Source organism: Phyllostomus discolor, chromosome 3 (assembly GCF_004126475.2).
Source record: "Phyllostomus discolor isolate MPI-MPIP mPhyDis1 chromosome 3, mPhyDis1.pri.v3, whole genome shotgun sequence".
NCBI classification, from domain to species: domain Eukaryota; kingdom Metazoa; phylum Chordata; class Mammalia; order Chiroptera; family Phyllostomidae; genus Phyllostomus; species Phyllostomus discolor.
In genome coordinates, this window is record NC_040905.2 from 60371642 (window position 1) to 60386356 (window position 14715).

Consider the following 14715-nt stretch of genomic DNA (forward strand, 5'->3'; position numbering starts at 1 on the left):
CGCCGCTCCCGGCTGCCGCCTGTGCCATTTCTGATTTTGCAACTTGGGGAAGAAGAAAAAAGCGAGAGAAGGGAGCTTGCTCTCTGGGGGGGTGGGGAGGGGGGGAAGGAGAGCGTGGCCCCCCCAGGATCGGAGAGCGGGGGGGAGCGGGCGAGGGGAGCAGGGGTGTTGCGGGGGGGGAGTCTGAGAGCCTGGGGGGGCTGCAAAAAGAGAGAAAGAAAACAGCAGGAACCACAACAAAACGCCAGCAGGGCGGGCGGGCGCGCAGCAGCAGCGGGGCGGCCGAGGCAGTAGAGGCGGCGGCGGCGGCGGCGGCGGCGGCTGAGGCAGCGGCCGGTGCCCGGCTCGGGCTCGGCTCCCGCGACCCCGGGGCGCCCAGTGGGCCCCCCACCCCCTCCCCCTCCCCCCTTCCCCTTCCCCTTCCCCTCCCAGCGCGCCCGCGCGCCCCGCGGCCCTCGGCGAGCAGCTCGGCTCCCCCCAGCGCTCCCCGGGCCCAAAGATATGGCAATGGTAGTTAGCAGCTGGCGAGATCCGCAGGACGACGTGGCCGGGGGCAACCCCGGCGGCCCCAACCCCGCAGCGCAGGCGGCCCGCGGCGGCGGCGGCGCGGGCGAACAGCAGCAGCAGGCAGGCTCGGGCGCACCGCACACTCCGCAGACCCCGGGCCAGCCCGGTGCACCCGCCACCCCCGGCACGGCAGGGGACAAGGGCCAGGGCCCGCCTGGCTCGGGCCAGAGCCAGCAGCACATCGAGTGCGTGGTGTGCGGGGACAAGTCAAGCGGCAAGCACTACGGCCAATTCACCTGCGAGGGCTGCAAAAGTTTCTTCAAGAGGAGCGTCCGCAGGAACTTAACTTACACATGCCGTGCCAACAGGAACTGTCCCATCGACCAGCACCACCGCAACCAGTGCCAATACTGCCGCCTCAAGAAGTGCCTCAAAGTGGGCATGAGGCGGGAAGGTGAATATTTCTTCTCTGCTTCTCTCCCTGAGCTTCGCCTGCCTTCCCGGCCCTCTTTCTTTCTCTCTCACCGGGTGGCTGCCGTATGGGGCTGGGGCTTCTGCAGTCTCGGCCCGTCCCAGCTTCCCTCGTCCCCGCTGCCTTCCTCCCCCGGCGTGCCCCCCCCCCCCAGCTCGTTGCCGCTGCCTCCCCCTCCCGGCCTGCGCTCTTCTCCGTTGCTCCTCCACCCCTCTCGCTGCCTGCTCTGGATTGTGTCCCTGAGATCGTGAGCTGTGGCTTAAAATCCCTTTCCTTCCTCTGTCTTGGATGTGCTCGATGTGTGTCTATTTCCCGCGTGTGCGTGAGGATGCTTGGGGCTGTGCTGGCATGAACTTGGGGAGGGGTGCTTACTTCCCGCAGAAAACTTGTTTCTGTGTTTTTGCATACCACTTTTCCCTCCATCTCTTTCTCCCCTTTATTTAACATGGGGGGACTGCTGGGGACTGGAGTACCCTGAGTAGATGCGTTGCTGCATCATCCTTTTGGAAGCTTAGCATGGAAAAAAAAGGAGTGAGATTTATTGCACTTGTAGGTCTAATTAGGGGAGAAGGGGGGCTTCTGGCTTGTTCACTGGTTCCCTCTTCTCTTCACCAAGCTGGGGCCGCCTCCTCCAGAGCTGTGGCCTTGTTTTCACCCCTCTACTTTGAAAGGAAAGTTTGTGACTGAACCGTGCTTTCATAGTTGTGTCATTTTTTAAAAAAGCATGATACTTGTTTTATTTCTTCATCAAACTCCACCCTCTGCTTAAATACTGCATACAAATTACAATTTACAACGGCATTTACCGATCCTTCTGATTTGGCTATAATGCATAGACTGCAGCTGGCATGAGCTTCCACATCATTTAATCCCTGTGTTGTGTGGCTTTGGCTTCTTTTAACACAACTTTTGATGTTGTATTTAGATATGCTTCATGTTCATGTGGCAGGAGATGCACTTTTCTTATAAATATATTTAGCCGTTTACAGTTAAAGTTTATCTCCTGACAATCATTAAAGATGTCTTATAGTCAAATTAGCGAACCAGTCAATTTTGCAGAATGCAGATTACTCCTTCTTGTAATTGACTTTAAAATTATATTTTATATGCCACAGGAAAAGAAATTGAATTCCTTCAGATCTCAAAGAGCAGGCAAATATGACGACTTCATTTCTAGCTCCAGGGAGATTTTGTAGGCATCTGGAAAAAAAAAGGAACTTTGAATTGTGCTCTCATTTAATTGAAAAATAACTGCCAAGTTCAAAACTATAATTAGGAAAAAAAGTATCCTGGCCATTATGTTTCAGAGCTCAAATTGCATTGGAGCTTACATTAAAAATAGAATCAAAGCAAACTTAAGAAAACGGTGCATAACCTGAAACAAGACAGCTACGTGTACATGGACATATCTATATTAATTTGTTGGGGGGAAGAGTTCGGTAGCCCTAACTTTTTCTAAAGTTGTCTTTGTTTACATGGCAATTTAAAACGCTGGCACTGTTGAAGTAAAACATACACATTTAAAAAAAAACTTTGGTCAGCTTTAAGAACTCAAAGCATGCTTACGTTTTGCATTCAGATGGTTAATGAATCCAGTGTTTTTGCAGTTGCAAGCTCGTGCATTCACTGGGCAAAAGCTGGCTGCAGGTTGCAGTGGCACCACACAGGACAGACATTAATTATATTTCCCACTTTTTTCAATAATGTTTGGCTACTGTAAGTTCAACTTTTTCTTGATATTTTTCAATTTTCTGTTGCTTTTAACAGCGAGAACTTTGTGTGGGGAGATGGGAAGGAGGAGACAAGGGAAGGGTGCAGGATACTTGTTTTCTATTGAGAAGTTGTAAGTGGTTTGTAGGGTATGTAACATGTAACTTGTATCTATTTTAAGGATAAGTCTATGACATTTTTAGAGAATATGGAAACATTTTGAGCAAAACGTTGCTTGCTTGCAAATGAAGAGGCAGCTAGGCATTTACCTAGAACAACAACCTTTCTCTTGTTTATTTTCTACCCTGATTTGTTTCCCTCTGGAGGAGTGAGAGGGATTTCCTTAATCTGCATGTTACTCCTTGGTGGTGGAGGGGTTGGGTGGTACTCTCTTGGCCAGGCGAGGCTGGGGGCCCTGAAGTCAGGCCTAGTTCTGGCAGGGCTGGGGTGGCCAGGTGCGCAGGCGGTGGCTGGACATTTCGACCCGCGGAGCTGGAGGGCCTCAACCCAGATAGTTTCCTGGTCCTGACTGTGAGAGCGAGCGTGAGAGAAAATGCGCGGGGCGCGTGTGGCTGCGGGAAAAGCCTCCTCATTGTGTCGGGTGCTCTGCGGCTCGGCGATGTCCGCAAGCCTCCTGGATGCACATTGCCTCTTTTCTCTTTCTTTTTGTCAGCGGTTCAGCGAGGAAGAATGCCTCCAACCCAACCCAATCCAGGCCAGTACGCACTCACCAACGGGGACCCCCTCAACGGCCACTGTTACCTATCTGGCTACATCTCTCTGCTGCTGCGCGCGGAGCCCTACCCAACGTCGCGCTACGGCAGCCAATGCATGCAGCCCAACAACATCATGGGCATCGAGAACATCTGCGAGCTGGCCGCGCGCCTGCTCTTCAGCGCCGTCGAGTGGGCTCGCAACATCCCATTCTTCCCGGATCTGCAGATCACCGACCAGGTGTCCCTTCTGCGCCTCACCTGGAGCGAGCTGTTCGTTCTCAACGCGGCCCAGTGCTCCATGCCGCTGCACGTGGCGCCGCTGCTGGCCGCCGCCGGCCTGCACGCCTCGCCCATGTCCGCCGACCGCGTCGTGGCCTTCATGGACCACATCCGCATCTTCCAGGAACAGGTGGAGAAGCTCAAGGCGCTGCACGTCGACTCCGCCGAGTACAGCTGCCTCAAAGCCATCGTGCTGTTCACGTCAGGTGAGCCTGCGGTCGCTGGGATGTCAGGCTGCGCCAGGAGCCACGGTAGGCTCCACTCCGCCCGGCCCAGCCTCCTGTGCCGCCGCCACGCTGGCCAGTCCCTCGCCTGACCTTGGGCCTGGCCGTGACTTGCGGCCCCAGGTCCAGGACTCGGCAGGCGGCGCCGCTGCCATCTTGCGAGCGCTGAGGTGCGGGAGAGGAGGCGGCGCGGGTGCGGGTAGCGGGCGGGCGGCAGGGCCTAGCGGCCTGGTCCCCTGCGCAGGGCCGCAGCAGCAGCGGGTGCGGGTGTGCTGGGGGGGGAGGCGGTGCTGTGGACCCGTCTGGCTGCGCGTGTGTGCGGTGTGCATGCGTGTGTGTGTGTGTGTGTGTGCGCGCGCGCGCGCCAGAACTCGGTGTTTCTGAAGGAGGAGAAGGAAGGAAAAGAACGTGGGAATGTGGCTTTCTCCTCTGTGTGGCACGTTCCCTGGATGAGTTTCGCGACCTAGACACACACACAGACACAGAGGTGGAAAGAAAATACGCTCAAATAAATCATAAGTAATCCTGCTTTATTGCTGCCCCTGATTTTCCCTTATCGGAAACCATTCATGTTTGCAGTTGCTGAGGTTATTGAGGGTCGTAAAAAACGGATTCGATCTAAACAAGAAAGATAAAAACAAAAGCAATACTGTAGAACTCGAAAGTATGGGAGGATTCCGGCCCCGGAGATAAATCTCATCGCCATGCAAAACACTCCAACATCGAAAATTTAACAGAGTGCCTCAGAAATATCAAATTAAATGTAGGCTGTGGTAACATGCATGTTAACAATTTCTCTTATGATAGATGGTTCAAATTAACTCCCAGGAAAGTGCATTAACGTAGCCTTTGAAGGCTCTGGTCTGAGCCTCTGAAAACACTGCCCGCCTTTTTTATTATTGTAACCTACAAGAGGGAAACATATAAACACCCCGGACAGCAGGTAATGGGGAGAAATATAAACAAAGCCAGAAGGGACGCTGGTGGGGAACAGAGCTGCTCAGACTGGGTCTCGGCCTTGCCCACTGTGATTAAGGATAGCTGCAGTTTTGCCTCTATTATTGGCACTATTGTTTTTAATTCCTCCATTCAGAGAAGAAATAAACTACCCTAATAAATCTATCCTAGAGTCAAGACACCCAAAGGCCAAATTAAAACCATTCTTGAGCAGAGATGGCAAACTCCTTTTCCCAAGGCCTTGGTATAATCTATCAATATTTCTTGGCTTTCATGCGTGAAGAATTGTATTTACATTGTATTAAAATGACTCTTAAATTTGCACAATATTGTAATGTAGCAAATGTAGTATTAATATCGATCTGAACAGCAGATAATTTATTTAGACAAGAGCATCTCATTTGTATGCAGGGTGGCCAGAGCCGTGGACTTGGACTGCCCCCCTTTTACTTTCAGTGCAAATGCAGGTCTGCTAGTGGGAGAGGGAGTTATTCTTTGCAAGAGGATAAAGTGAGAACCTTAAAACAAATGGAAGATTTATTGAATAGCCTCCTCGGTGTTTGAATGCATTTTATCTTAATAAGTCTTCTTGATAGAAACGTGTTTTTCAAAAGTGACAAAGAGCCTGGGAAGCAATGACCGGGCTGCTTTAGCTCTGGCAGGCCTGGGGCCTGGCTGGCTCTCCACTACCCAGCTCTTTAGCCAAATTAATCAGGAAGCAAGCCAGTGTCAGGGAAGCTAGGGTTTTAAAATCTCCTCCAGTGAGGTGTCTTGAAGCAGAAATGTGACTTGGAGCTGCACAGAGGTCTTCTCAAAAAAGGTCTCCCTCCCTTTTCCTTGTCCTCCTAAGGTTCTTTGAACCCCCTTGACTTTTTTGATCTCCTGCCCTTTCCCAGAGAGAGGCAAGGGCTTTGCAGGCTGCAGAGAAGAGTGTGGAATTATTTAGTTTTTCTTTCAACTTTTCATCCTAAAACATCCCTGTGAAAAGTGTTTCTTTTTAAAAAGTTCCCTCAAAGAAGTTTCTTAAACCAAGTCTTCAAGGTGCAAGGGAGGCCGAGAAGTGAACAATAACATTATTTTGTTGGAAAATTGCAAGCAGAATATCTGAAAATGGAAATAGAGCTGTCAGTAGTAATTCACCCCCCTCTTTCATACAACACATTGCCACTTTTGACTAAACTTGTTTTGATTGCTAACCAGAAGGGAATTCATGGGAAGCCTTCTCAAAGTCATCCAACTTTTGAGAAAACTTTGAATGATGGAAAAGACAGTTTTAGACATATTGTCCAATGAGGTTTGCTCCGGTTAAGTATTTGAAGCTGGCACGGGGGTTCCCTGTGGTGGTTTTCACATTTGGCCTCCGGATGGTATGCTTAATCCTTAATATTCTGGACAGCATCCAAGGACTAGGTCATGACCTGAACTTACTTTTAAGAAAAACTGTATTAATTCATATACTCAAATATTCCTTCAAATAAAAAAGACCTTCCCTGAAAGGAGCCATCTAGTTAACATAAATACAATAAATCCATTTTCAGTACAATAATAACTTTGATTTCTAGTTATGGCAGCTGATTACATCTATATTTCCTGAACACTAAACTCTTCTGAATGCACAACATGAAATACATTCTCCACACTACAAAGGCTAAGCCGGGAGGGCCTGAACAGTAATGGTTATTTATTTACATAATTTCTTTTCCATATACTGTAGAAGAAATATTGAAGTTTCCCACATTGACACTACCATATAAAAAGTGAGACATAGATTTTGCACATTCTGCCTCCTTTGCTTATCTGGAGTGTATATAACTCATGGCATATAAATATGGACTACATTACACCCCCTGCTCACCTAGCTTTGCTACCACAACCACTCAATCCATTGAAGAGCTCATGCTGTCTGTCCGCAGTTGAGGGAACCCTGTTGCAGGAATGTCCGGTGTGGGAATAACTATCTAACTGGGAAGCCAGGACCAAACCAGGGGTCCTGCTGGAAGGAGGCCATAGGGCTTGCCGGCGAGCATCTGGCAGTCAGGCCCAGTTACAGGCATTCTACCTTTAAAGGAGGAAAGGTGTCAAATCAGCCAGCACAGGACCCAAGCACACCTTTACTGGGCTTCTCTCCCTTGGAGTGGCCTAGCTGGGAGAAGAGTAGTGACCTTGCTCTCTGGGGGCCCTAATTGTAAATATCAGATAAATATTTTACAGACCTGAGGGAATGGGTCCTCAAAAATTCTGCTGGGGTACCAGTGGTTACTTTTTTATTTTGCATTGTCTAAGGCTGAAAGAGATCCCATTGCATAATAGGCAGATAATGCATGTAAAGCAAGATATATGTAAATATGAGTCTGCATGGTGGCCATTCAGCAGAACCAGGTTAGCAAGCAGGGCCAAGGGCAGACCTCAGGGTCCCCTTTCTCTAAGGAGCAAAGCCCGAAAGTGCTCCTGCCCTCACCCTGCTAGCCATAAAACCTCACTGACTTCCCACTTCAGGCCAGTGTGGATGCACCCAAGCAGCTGGTTAGAGTAATTAGACATCTGAAAGGAACCCATTTTGGATCTGGGGTCAAAGGAGACTTGCCTCAGAAGTTCTTGAATTATCACTAGTTTTATTTGTGTGTTTGCTCAAGGCCATAATCTTGTAGATGAAGGTGTTAGAATGCTTTGTAAATCCCAGTTCTTGAAATACAAAGACATAAAGCTCAGAAACTCAGCAGACGAAGGTTTCACTTTGAATCATTTGCTACGTCTTCTTAGGGTCACACTTGTCCATTCACAATTATATAATATCCTTTTGCGGGCATTGCCGTGCATGAATTTCTTCCAAGATTTATATATTAGCAAGCTCTGCCTTTGATCTCCAGTCAATCTCCTGACTGGCTAAGGGCTCCTCTGTGATCTTCCTGATTTTTAAATGTTTATTATTAATATAAGAAACAACACAGATGTTTGAACTAAGAGAGGGAGCCTTCACTTCATTCATCTGATTCTATGGTTCCCTCCATTTGCTTGCCTCTAGTTAGTTGATATAGTATAAACTGCTGTCTTAAATATTTTTAGGAGACCAAGAGGAGACTTGGTTGATATGAGATAAACACACAGGTTTTGAGATGCTGTCACTGTGTGTCAGTGCCTTTTTTCCCCTTTGGTCCTCTAAAGGAAGCTTATTTCCCCAAATCCCCCCTTAGTTCCCAACCTCCCAATTTTGAAGCAGCAGCAGCAGCAGCAGCAGCAGCTGCCTCTAGCCCAGCTTTGTGTCTGATCACTGAAGATGTCTCCTTTCTGCAGCCTGGAGTAACTGAGCCATATTCTTCCTGATTATTATACAGCTTACAGAGATGTGACCAATTTTCAATTACTTGATCTAAGGCACAGATAGAAGTGTACACCCTCACCAAGGATTTGCTGCAGAATTCTTGCTTGCATGGATAGTGGATCTCAAATCCTATATTGCTAAAGCATAGTCTTGATCTGATTCCAGGCACTGCCAGCCCATGATTCCTTACCCATTCTTACGTGTTTGTTCACTACACAATCTAGGTTCTCCTTGAGGTTTCTGGTTGGGGTCATTTGGGTTTGCAAGGGGGATTCCAGGAAGCCTTTAAGAACTGCCTTCAGGCTGCATATTTCTTCAGGGCTCCTAAACACCTTGAAATCAGGGGGGAAGGGGGTAAAAGTCCTCCCTTTAATGAGCACAGTGGAAGGATGCTCCCCTGCAGGCAGTGGACAGGTTGCTGGGTACAGCAAACATGGCTTCAGCATCGTACATTATTTAATGCAAAGGTGAAAGAAAAAACAAAAGGATGAGAGAGGTTGCTGCTTCTGCATGTGTGTGCTTCTCTCTCCAGCTCCCCTAGGCTTGGTGGGGGTTTGATTTATTTTATTTGTATTGATGTGGGCTTGATTTATTTTATTTGTATTGGGGGCTGGTAGAGGAATGGGATGCATGGAGGGGTGGATTTCTTTTCTTTTTTTTTCTATTTCTTTTTTCCTCCTTTTCTCCTCAAAAAAAATTTTTTTAATGGCTTATGCTGTTGCTGTTCGCTGACCTAACCATTGTGCCCCCTTCTCTTATCTGCCCTTCCTGTGGCTGCTCGGGCAGATGCCTGTGGCCTGTCAGATGCTGCCCACATCGAGAGCCTGCAGGAGAAGTCGCAGTGTGCGCTGGAGGAGTACGTGAGGAGCCAGTACCCTAATCAGCCCAGCCGCTTCGGCAAACTGCTACTGAGGCTGCCCTCGCTGCGCACCGTGTCCTCCTCAGTCATTGAGCAGCTGTTCTTCGTTCGTTTGGTAGGTAAAACCCCCATCGAAACTCTCATCCGTGATATGTTACTGTCTGGGAGCAGCTTCAACTGGCCTTACATGTCCATCCAGTGTTCCTAGACCTTGGGCACTTCCCACCTGCCCCCACCTCCCTAGAGACTCAGAGGACTGGCAGGGGCCATGGACTCCAAAGCCTGGGGGACACGGGGCGGCTGATGCAGGGTGCAGTGTGCTGGGCAGGCTGGGCAGGGGGGAGGAGGGCCGGGAAGGCAAGAGCAGCCCACCCTGCAGAAATGCAACCTGAGCTGCAATACAAGAGAAAAAGAGACTCTTTTAGGATCAGATCTGTGAACACATTGGAAAGGAAAGAAAAAGGACCTTGTGTCTGGTGAGAAAAAGAAAACAATCTTTGGAAGAGAGGACCATGAGAATTTTAATGAAACAAGAGGAAACTAATGGATCTTCCAGGATTTATTGTGGACGGATGTGGATATATTCTGTACAGAAAACAACACACATGGAAGTGGACTGAATCCTATGTAGAAACACATGCACCCCCAAACATTGTTATTCATTTTGTAAGATACTAGTCTTTATTTTCATTTTTTTGTAAAATTTAAACATCGTATGCACATAAAAAAGGAAACAAGAATTAGGGGAAAATAACATTTTCCAAATAATTATAAAAATTGTCCTGTGTCTATGTATCTATATCTGTTTTGTATTTTTTTCTGGTTCCAAACCAGATTTCCTGTGATTCTATACTAATAATTTTTGATATAACCCTTTGCTTCTTATAATGAGTGCGATATATGTTGTCGAGGCTGTTCTTCAAGAATTAAAATTGAAGTGAAAATTTAAACAAAATAAAAGAATTTAGCAAAACCTACGTGTCTGGTTGCTTGACAGTTGTCATCAGTGCAAAAGAACCCTCCAATTAAACTCTACTCCAATTATTATTATTAGAATGGGGAGGGGGTAAGAGTGGAGAACTTTTAAGGTTCATTACGAAGTTGGCTAGATTTATTCCCTAAACCAAGCCGCTACTTGGTTTTGTAAATTTGGAGGGTCAGGCTCTGTGTGGGCCACAATGGTTAAGGAGGACCTTGGGTTAAGAAGCATCCAATGGGACCTTGTGGGTAGTGGGAAGCTAGAGGCCCTGCAAGCAGGTGGGCCTCAGGCTGGGCATCCGACTGACTCTGGCTGGCCTGGTCATAGGGGCAGGCGGAGCCAATTTCAGGAAACAGCTTGCTTTGGTGACTGCAGATGGGAACTTGCCTGGCTGTAGAGGTGCGAAGCACTAGAAGTAGGGGGCAAGGGAGGGAGAGGGCCACTCAGACACTTCTGTACTTCATGTCATGACTGGAGGGTCTGCCTGCTTCCCCAGCTCTGGGAGAGAGTTAGGGCCATGCTGGGAGCTCTGGCTTTGCTCCCTCTATGGTCTGCTAAAGAGACCACTATGGTTTGCCCTTTTCTCCATACCCTGTGAGAGGGTTTCTCTGGGAGGTTGGGGATCCTCCAGGTCTGTTGGGTTGATGATAGGGCTCTCCCCACTCCACTGTGGCCCTTAGGGATATGGACCTAAGATCTGGGAGTGGGAGAGCTAGGCTGGAGCAGGCTCTTTTCAGAAGGGTTGTTTGGGCCCTAGTGGCCCCTTGAGAGTAGAAACCGCCCACCAGGCCTCTCCTTGGGTATGCTGGCTGGATGGGGAGGCGGTGTGCTGCTCTCTGTAACAGCTTTCAGAGCATGAATGTTTTATGGGATCACAGTCAGCACTGTGAGAACACATACTGCCAAGGGAGCTTTTTCTTACCATATTAATAAAGCCAGATCTTTTAAAATAACACCTCTCACCTTCAGCCCCTCCCCCAGCCCCAAACAAACCCGTCTGAGGCAAAAGCTTTACTTTCAGAAGTCACTGGCAAAGTTTTGCTTCCAATTTGCTATCTAGAAGTTTCCAGGTCCCCACCCCACTCCTTTAAAAACGCATTAACAAGCTTCTCCACTCCAACCAGCCTGAAGTTTTGATATTTTGAGTACAGCACAGTTCAAGCAATACCATGCTGTGGAGAAACCCCTGCAGGTCCATGATCCCTAACCAGGCTGTCTGGAGACTGGCCTGATCCTGAGAGTGGCTGGACTGGTAGGGTATGTGGAGTGTGGAGCGCCTCGGTCTCCAGGGCCTCCTGTCTCTGACGGGTCACATTCTGAAATGTTCCTCACCCTTTGCACCACACCCAGGAGCAATGTCTTTGTGCCTACAGTTGACTGCCCTGCAGGATGGACACCCAAGGCAGTTGGGTCTTGGGGAGAACTCATATTTAACCACAGACTGCCTCCCACGAAGTCCTCCTATGCTGTCCAGTGGCTGGCAGAGCATGAGGATTGGAGTGGAGTGGCTGCAGCCGGGGCACAGAGGGGGAGGGGGGCTGCCACCAAACTCTCAGGATCTTTCCTACATTTCTCAAAATGAGACGTAAATATATTCATTACAGTGTGATCCCTCTGATGAAAATAGATAAACATTTTTGTAGGTCTGAAACATATTTTTCAATTAACTTCAATGTGGAGACCCAAGCACAGGAGCCCAGTGTGGGGACGGGCCCTGAAACCAAGTCCTGGAATGGACAAGGCACTTGCTCCAGGGTCCAGAGGTGACAGTACCAACCTGGCTCTGCCAGACAGGACAGAGCGTTGCCCGTTGCCCACTGCCTAGGGAATTCCCTCCACCTTCCTAAACCTGGGTCCAAGCCCAGGGCGGACCAGTGTAGGAAGAGGAGCAGCCGGGCTTGTGACCTCACAGAGTCCCCCACAGACTCAGTCTGGGAACCGGAACCGGAGGCCCTGGGGCTGAGGAACTGGAGGAGACAGAGGTGCTCTGCTCCTGCGGACCGCTGGCATTGGGTTTCTCCTCTGCTGTCTCCATGCTGGCTGGGCGCGGTCCTCACCTGCATTGTGCCCAGAGAGACAATCCTCTCCAGAGGTCTCTGCGTGTCTCATTCAGAAAGACAGAGCCTCTCAGGGACTCAGAAGCCGTGTGGGCGTCCCTGCCCGGCAGTACGGGCTGCCGGCACCGAGGCTTTCTCTCGGAGCGCACAGTCGGGCCCCATGAATATGCTCACAGTAAGGGAAGGTTTAGAAGCTGAGATCACGGCACCTTGGGCACGGAATGGGCCTTTGGACAACCAGGAATAGTCCTTTTGGCTTCCTGTGACCTACAGGCTGCCTGGAGGCCTCGCGAATGGGCCGCGGCCCCGCTCCTCCTCACAGTGCGAAGGGGCAGCTCCTGCTCAGGGCTCGGGGACTCCTCAGACCCTGCAGCCCCTAGGCAGAAGGTGACACATCTCTGCCTGGGTGGCAGCCCCGGGGATGGGGGTGGGGGTGGCCCTGAGCAGTGAACCAGTCTCGGAGCCAAGCGCCAGGGGGAGCCGTGGGACCCGGGTGTGAGGCCGTGAGGCCGGAGGCAAGTGGCCAGACAGTCCCCCCGAGGTGCGCAGCCCGCCGCATGCAGGGTCCTCTCAATCCCGGGGTGTCGGGGCAGGAGGGCTGGGTTACCGGAGCGAGGAGGGAACCCGCGGGTCTCCAGGCCCCGCGGAAACGCCTCCAAACAGTCGGAGAGCAGCCCACACAAGGTGACTTCCCTGTCAAAATTACCCACCACATGGGAAAGTCAAACGTCCCCTTTTCCAACCCAAACTCTTGCTGGGCCACCAGAACTCTGAAGTAGATTTAAACTACGTTGGCCACAGCTTTACTTAAAACATCAAAAAGGCTACCTCAGGACGTGCTCTCTTCCGAGAATCTCAAGGGAGCGAGCTTGCGCCTCATCCGCTGCCCCCCGGCAAGAACTGGCGCAAGGGAGTTCAAACACGGCCTTTGCCCAGGATGCACACCCCGCCCCGCCACCGTGCCTGGGAGAAGCCAAGCGGCGGAGACGGGTCCCGGGGAGGGGGGGGGGGGTGAGGCGTGGGGGGAGGGCCGGGCAACGAGGACAGCCTTGGGCGTCCCGGACTCAGCCCCTTGCATTGGTTCGGGCAACCTGTCTCCAGCAGCCGTAAAGGGTCTCGGTCGGGCGGCTCCTCGAGGCCCCACTGCCCAGCTTTGCGCTCAGGAACACTGGGGATCCACCTGAGCTTTTCTGCTGGGAGCAGGCAAAAAGTTTATCTTTTAAAAAATTCGTTTTCCTTTCTCTCCTCCTCTCAGACAGGAGATACAAGACAGTCCTTGTATCTCTTACAGTGGCAGCATCACCTTCCGTAAGCTTCCGGATCCCTCAGAACGAATCGCCTGAATGTCTCTGCAAATGAGAAACCATGAAGGAGCGTGGGGTGGGTACACAGGGAAACGCAAGTGGCAACTAATGAAACTCTTGTTAGAGGGCCTGCTCAGGATCCGTGGCGTCACTGGGCCTTTAACTTGGAAGGCCAAAGAGTTGTACTCCTAAATGAGTTAAAGACCCATTTACCTCTGTCGTGTTCTATTCATCAAGCCACAAGTTGAGAGTTCCTAACATGAAACTATTTGTTTGCTTACACAACCAGCTGGGCGCAATTTCACGTCTGAGATATCTATCTGAAAGCGCCTCTCATTTATTATCTCTCCCTGTCAGCGAATCCATTTTCCAGCTCCCCCTTCCCCCCTTGGAGTTTGTTTGTTTGTTTGTTTGTTTGTTTGTTTGTTTGTTTTTGGTGGGACTGTTTGCCTGGGAGGACCTAGGTCTGGACCGCTCCCTGGGGAGCGACCACTCCCAGCGCGGTTTCTGCTGCGCCCAGAGTGCATGGGCCAGGGTGCAGCAGAGACTCTCGCGCTGCAGCCTCCACCATTGACCCCTGCCAGCCGGCAGGGCGGTGTGGGGGGCCGGGCAGCCTGTGGGCCTGGCCGGACACAGCTGCCTTTCTCTCTGGATGTCCTCCCTGCTAGCTCTCCCAGAGTAAGCCTCAACCACCTGTGCGAGGAGGGGATGGGAAGGAGGCCTGGAGGGGGGCCCAGGAGCCTCTCTCCGAGATGAGGGCCTGAGATATGGATTTGAGAGATGCTTTCACAAAGCCTCACCTAGTCCCATGGGGCCAATTTCTTCTCTCCGGGTCCAGAGCGCGAGTGAGTAACCAAGATGTAAATAGTTTTGTGATGGGTTGGGGGAGGGGGTAGAGCGTTTATTGTGTGTGCTGAGGGGAGAAGGCTGCACGTGGTTTCAATTTTAAAGCACAAAGAAATAACATGCAATGGAAAAAAAGAGGTTTATGAATGTAATTGAGAGGAAAGAAAACAATTAACACGGTGCAAGGTTGCACACTCGATTCTCCACCCCTCGCCTTCTCTTCTACCCCAATTTTGAGAAATCCGGATCATGTGAATGGCGTAGGCAGTTGAATCTGGCTGGTAAGGGAACCTCTGATGGAGATCATAGTGATGGGTGGATAATGGTGTCTATCCATCTCCTAGTTGGCTGAGGCCTCCTCCAACGAAGCTGAAAACAAGGGATCAAATCCCCAAGCCCAGCATCTAAAACATCCTCAGTTGTAAAGATGGAAAGGAGAAGGGGTGTTTGTAAGGGAGGGAGAGGGAGGGAGGAGGGGGAGAGAGA

The 14715-nt window shown here is 50.5% G+C and overlaps 1 protein-coding gene across 3 annotated transcripts; it reads left to right on the forward strand.

The window, feature by feature from the left end:
* The first annotated feature begins 99 nt into the window (after positions 1 to 99).
* Positions 100 to 10018, forward strand: NR2F1 (nuclear receptor subfamily 2 group F member 1). 3 transcript variants are annotated; one of them, XM_036020533.1, is made up of 3 exons: positions 100 to 961; positions 3366 to 3890; positions 8971 to 10018. In XM_036020533.1, exons 1-3 carry the CDS (start codon positions 502 to 504, stop codon positions 9249 to 9251), a joined length of 1266 nt encoding a protein of 421 aa, XP_035876426.1. In that variant the 5' UTR covers positions 100 to 501; the 3' UTR covers positions 9252 to 10018. The 3 variants fall into 3 exon arrangements, with proteins under 3 accessions (XP_035876426.1, XP_028366908.1, XP_028366912.1); XM_028511107.2 differs by having other exon boundaries at positions 107 to 961; positions 3363 to 3890; XM_028511111.2 differs by lacking the exon at positions 100 to 961 and adding an exon at positions 2302 to 2695 and having other exon boundaries at positions 3363 to 3890.
* Positions 10019 to 14715: the final 4697 nt, after the last annotated feature.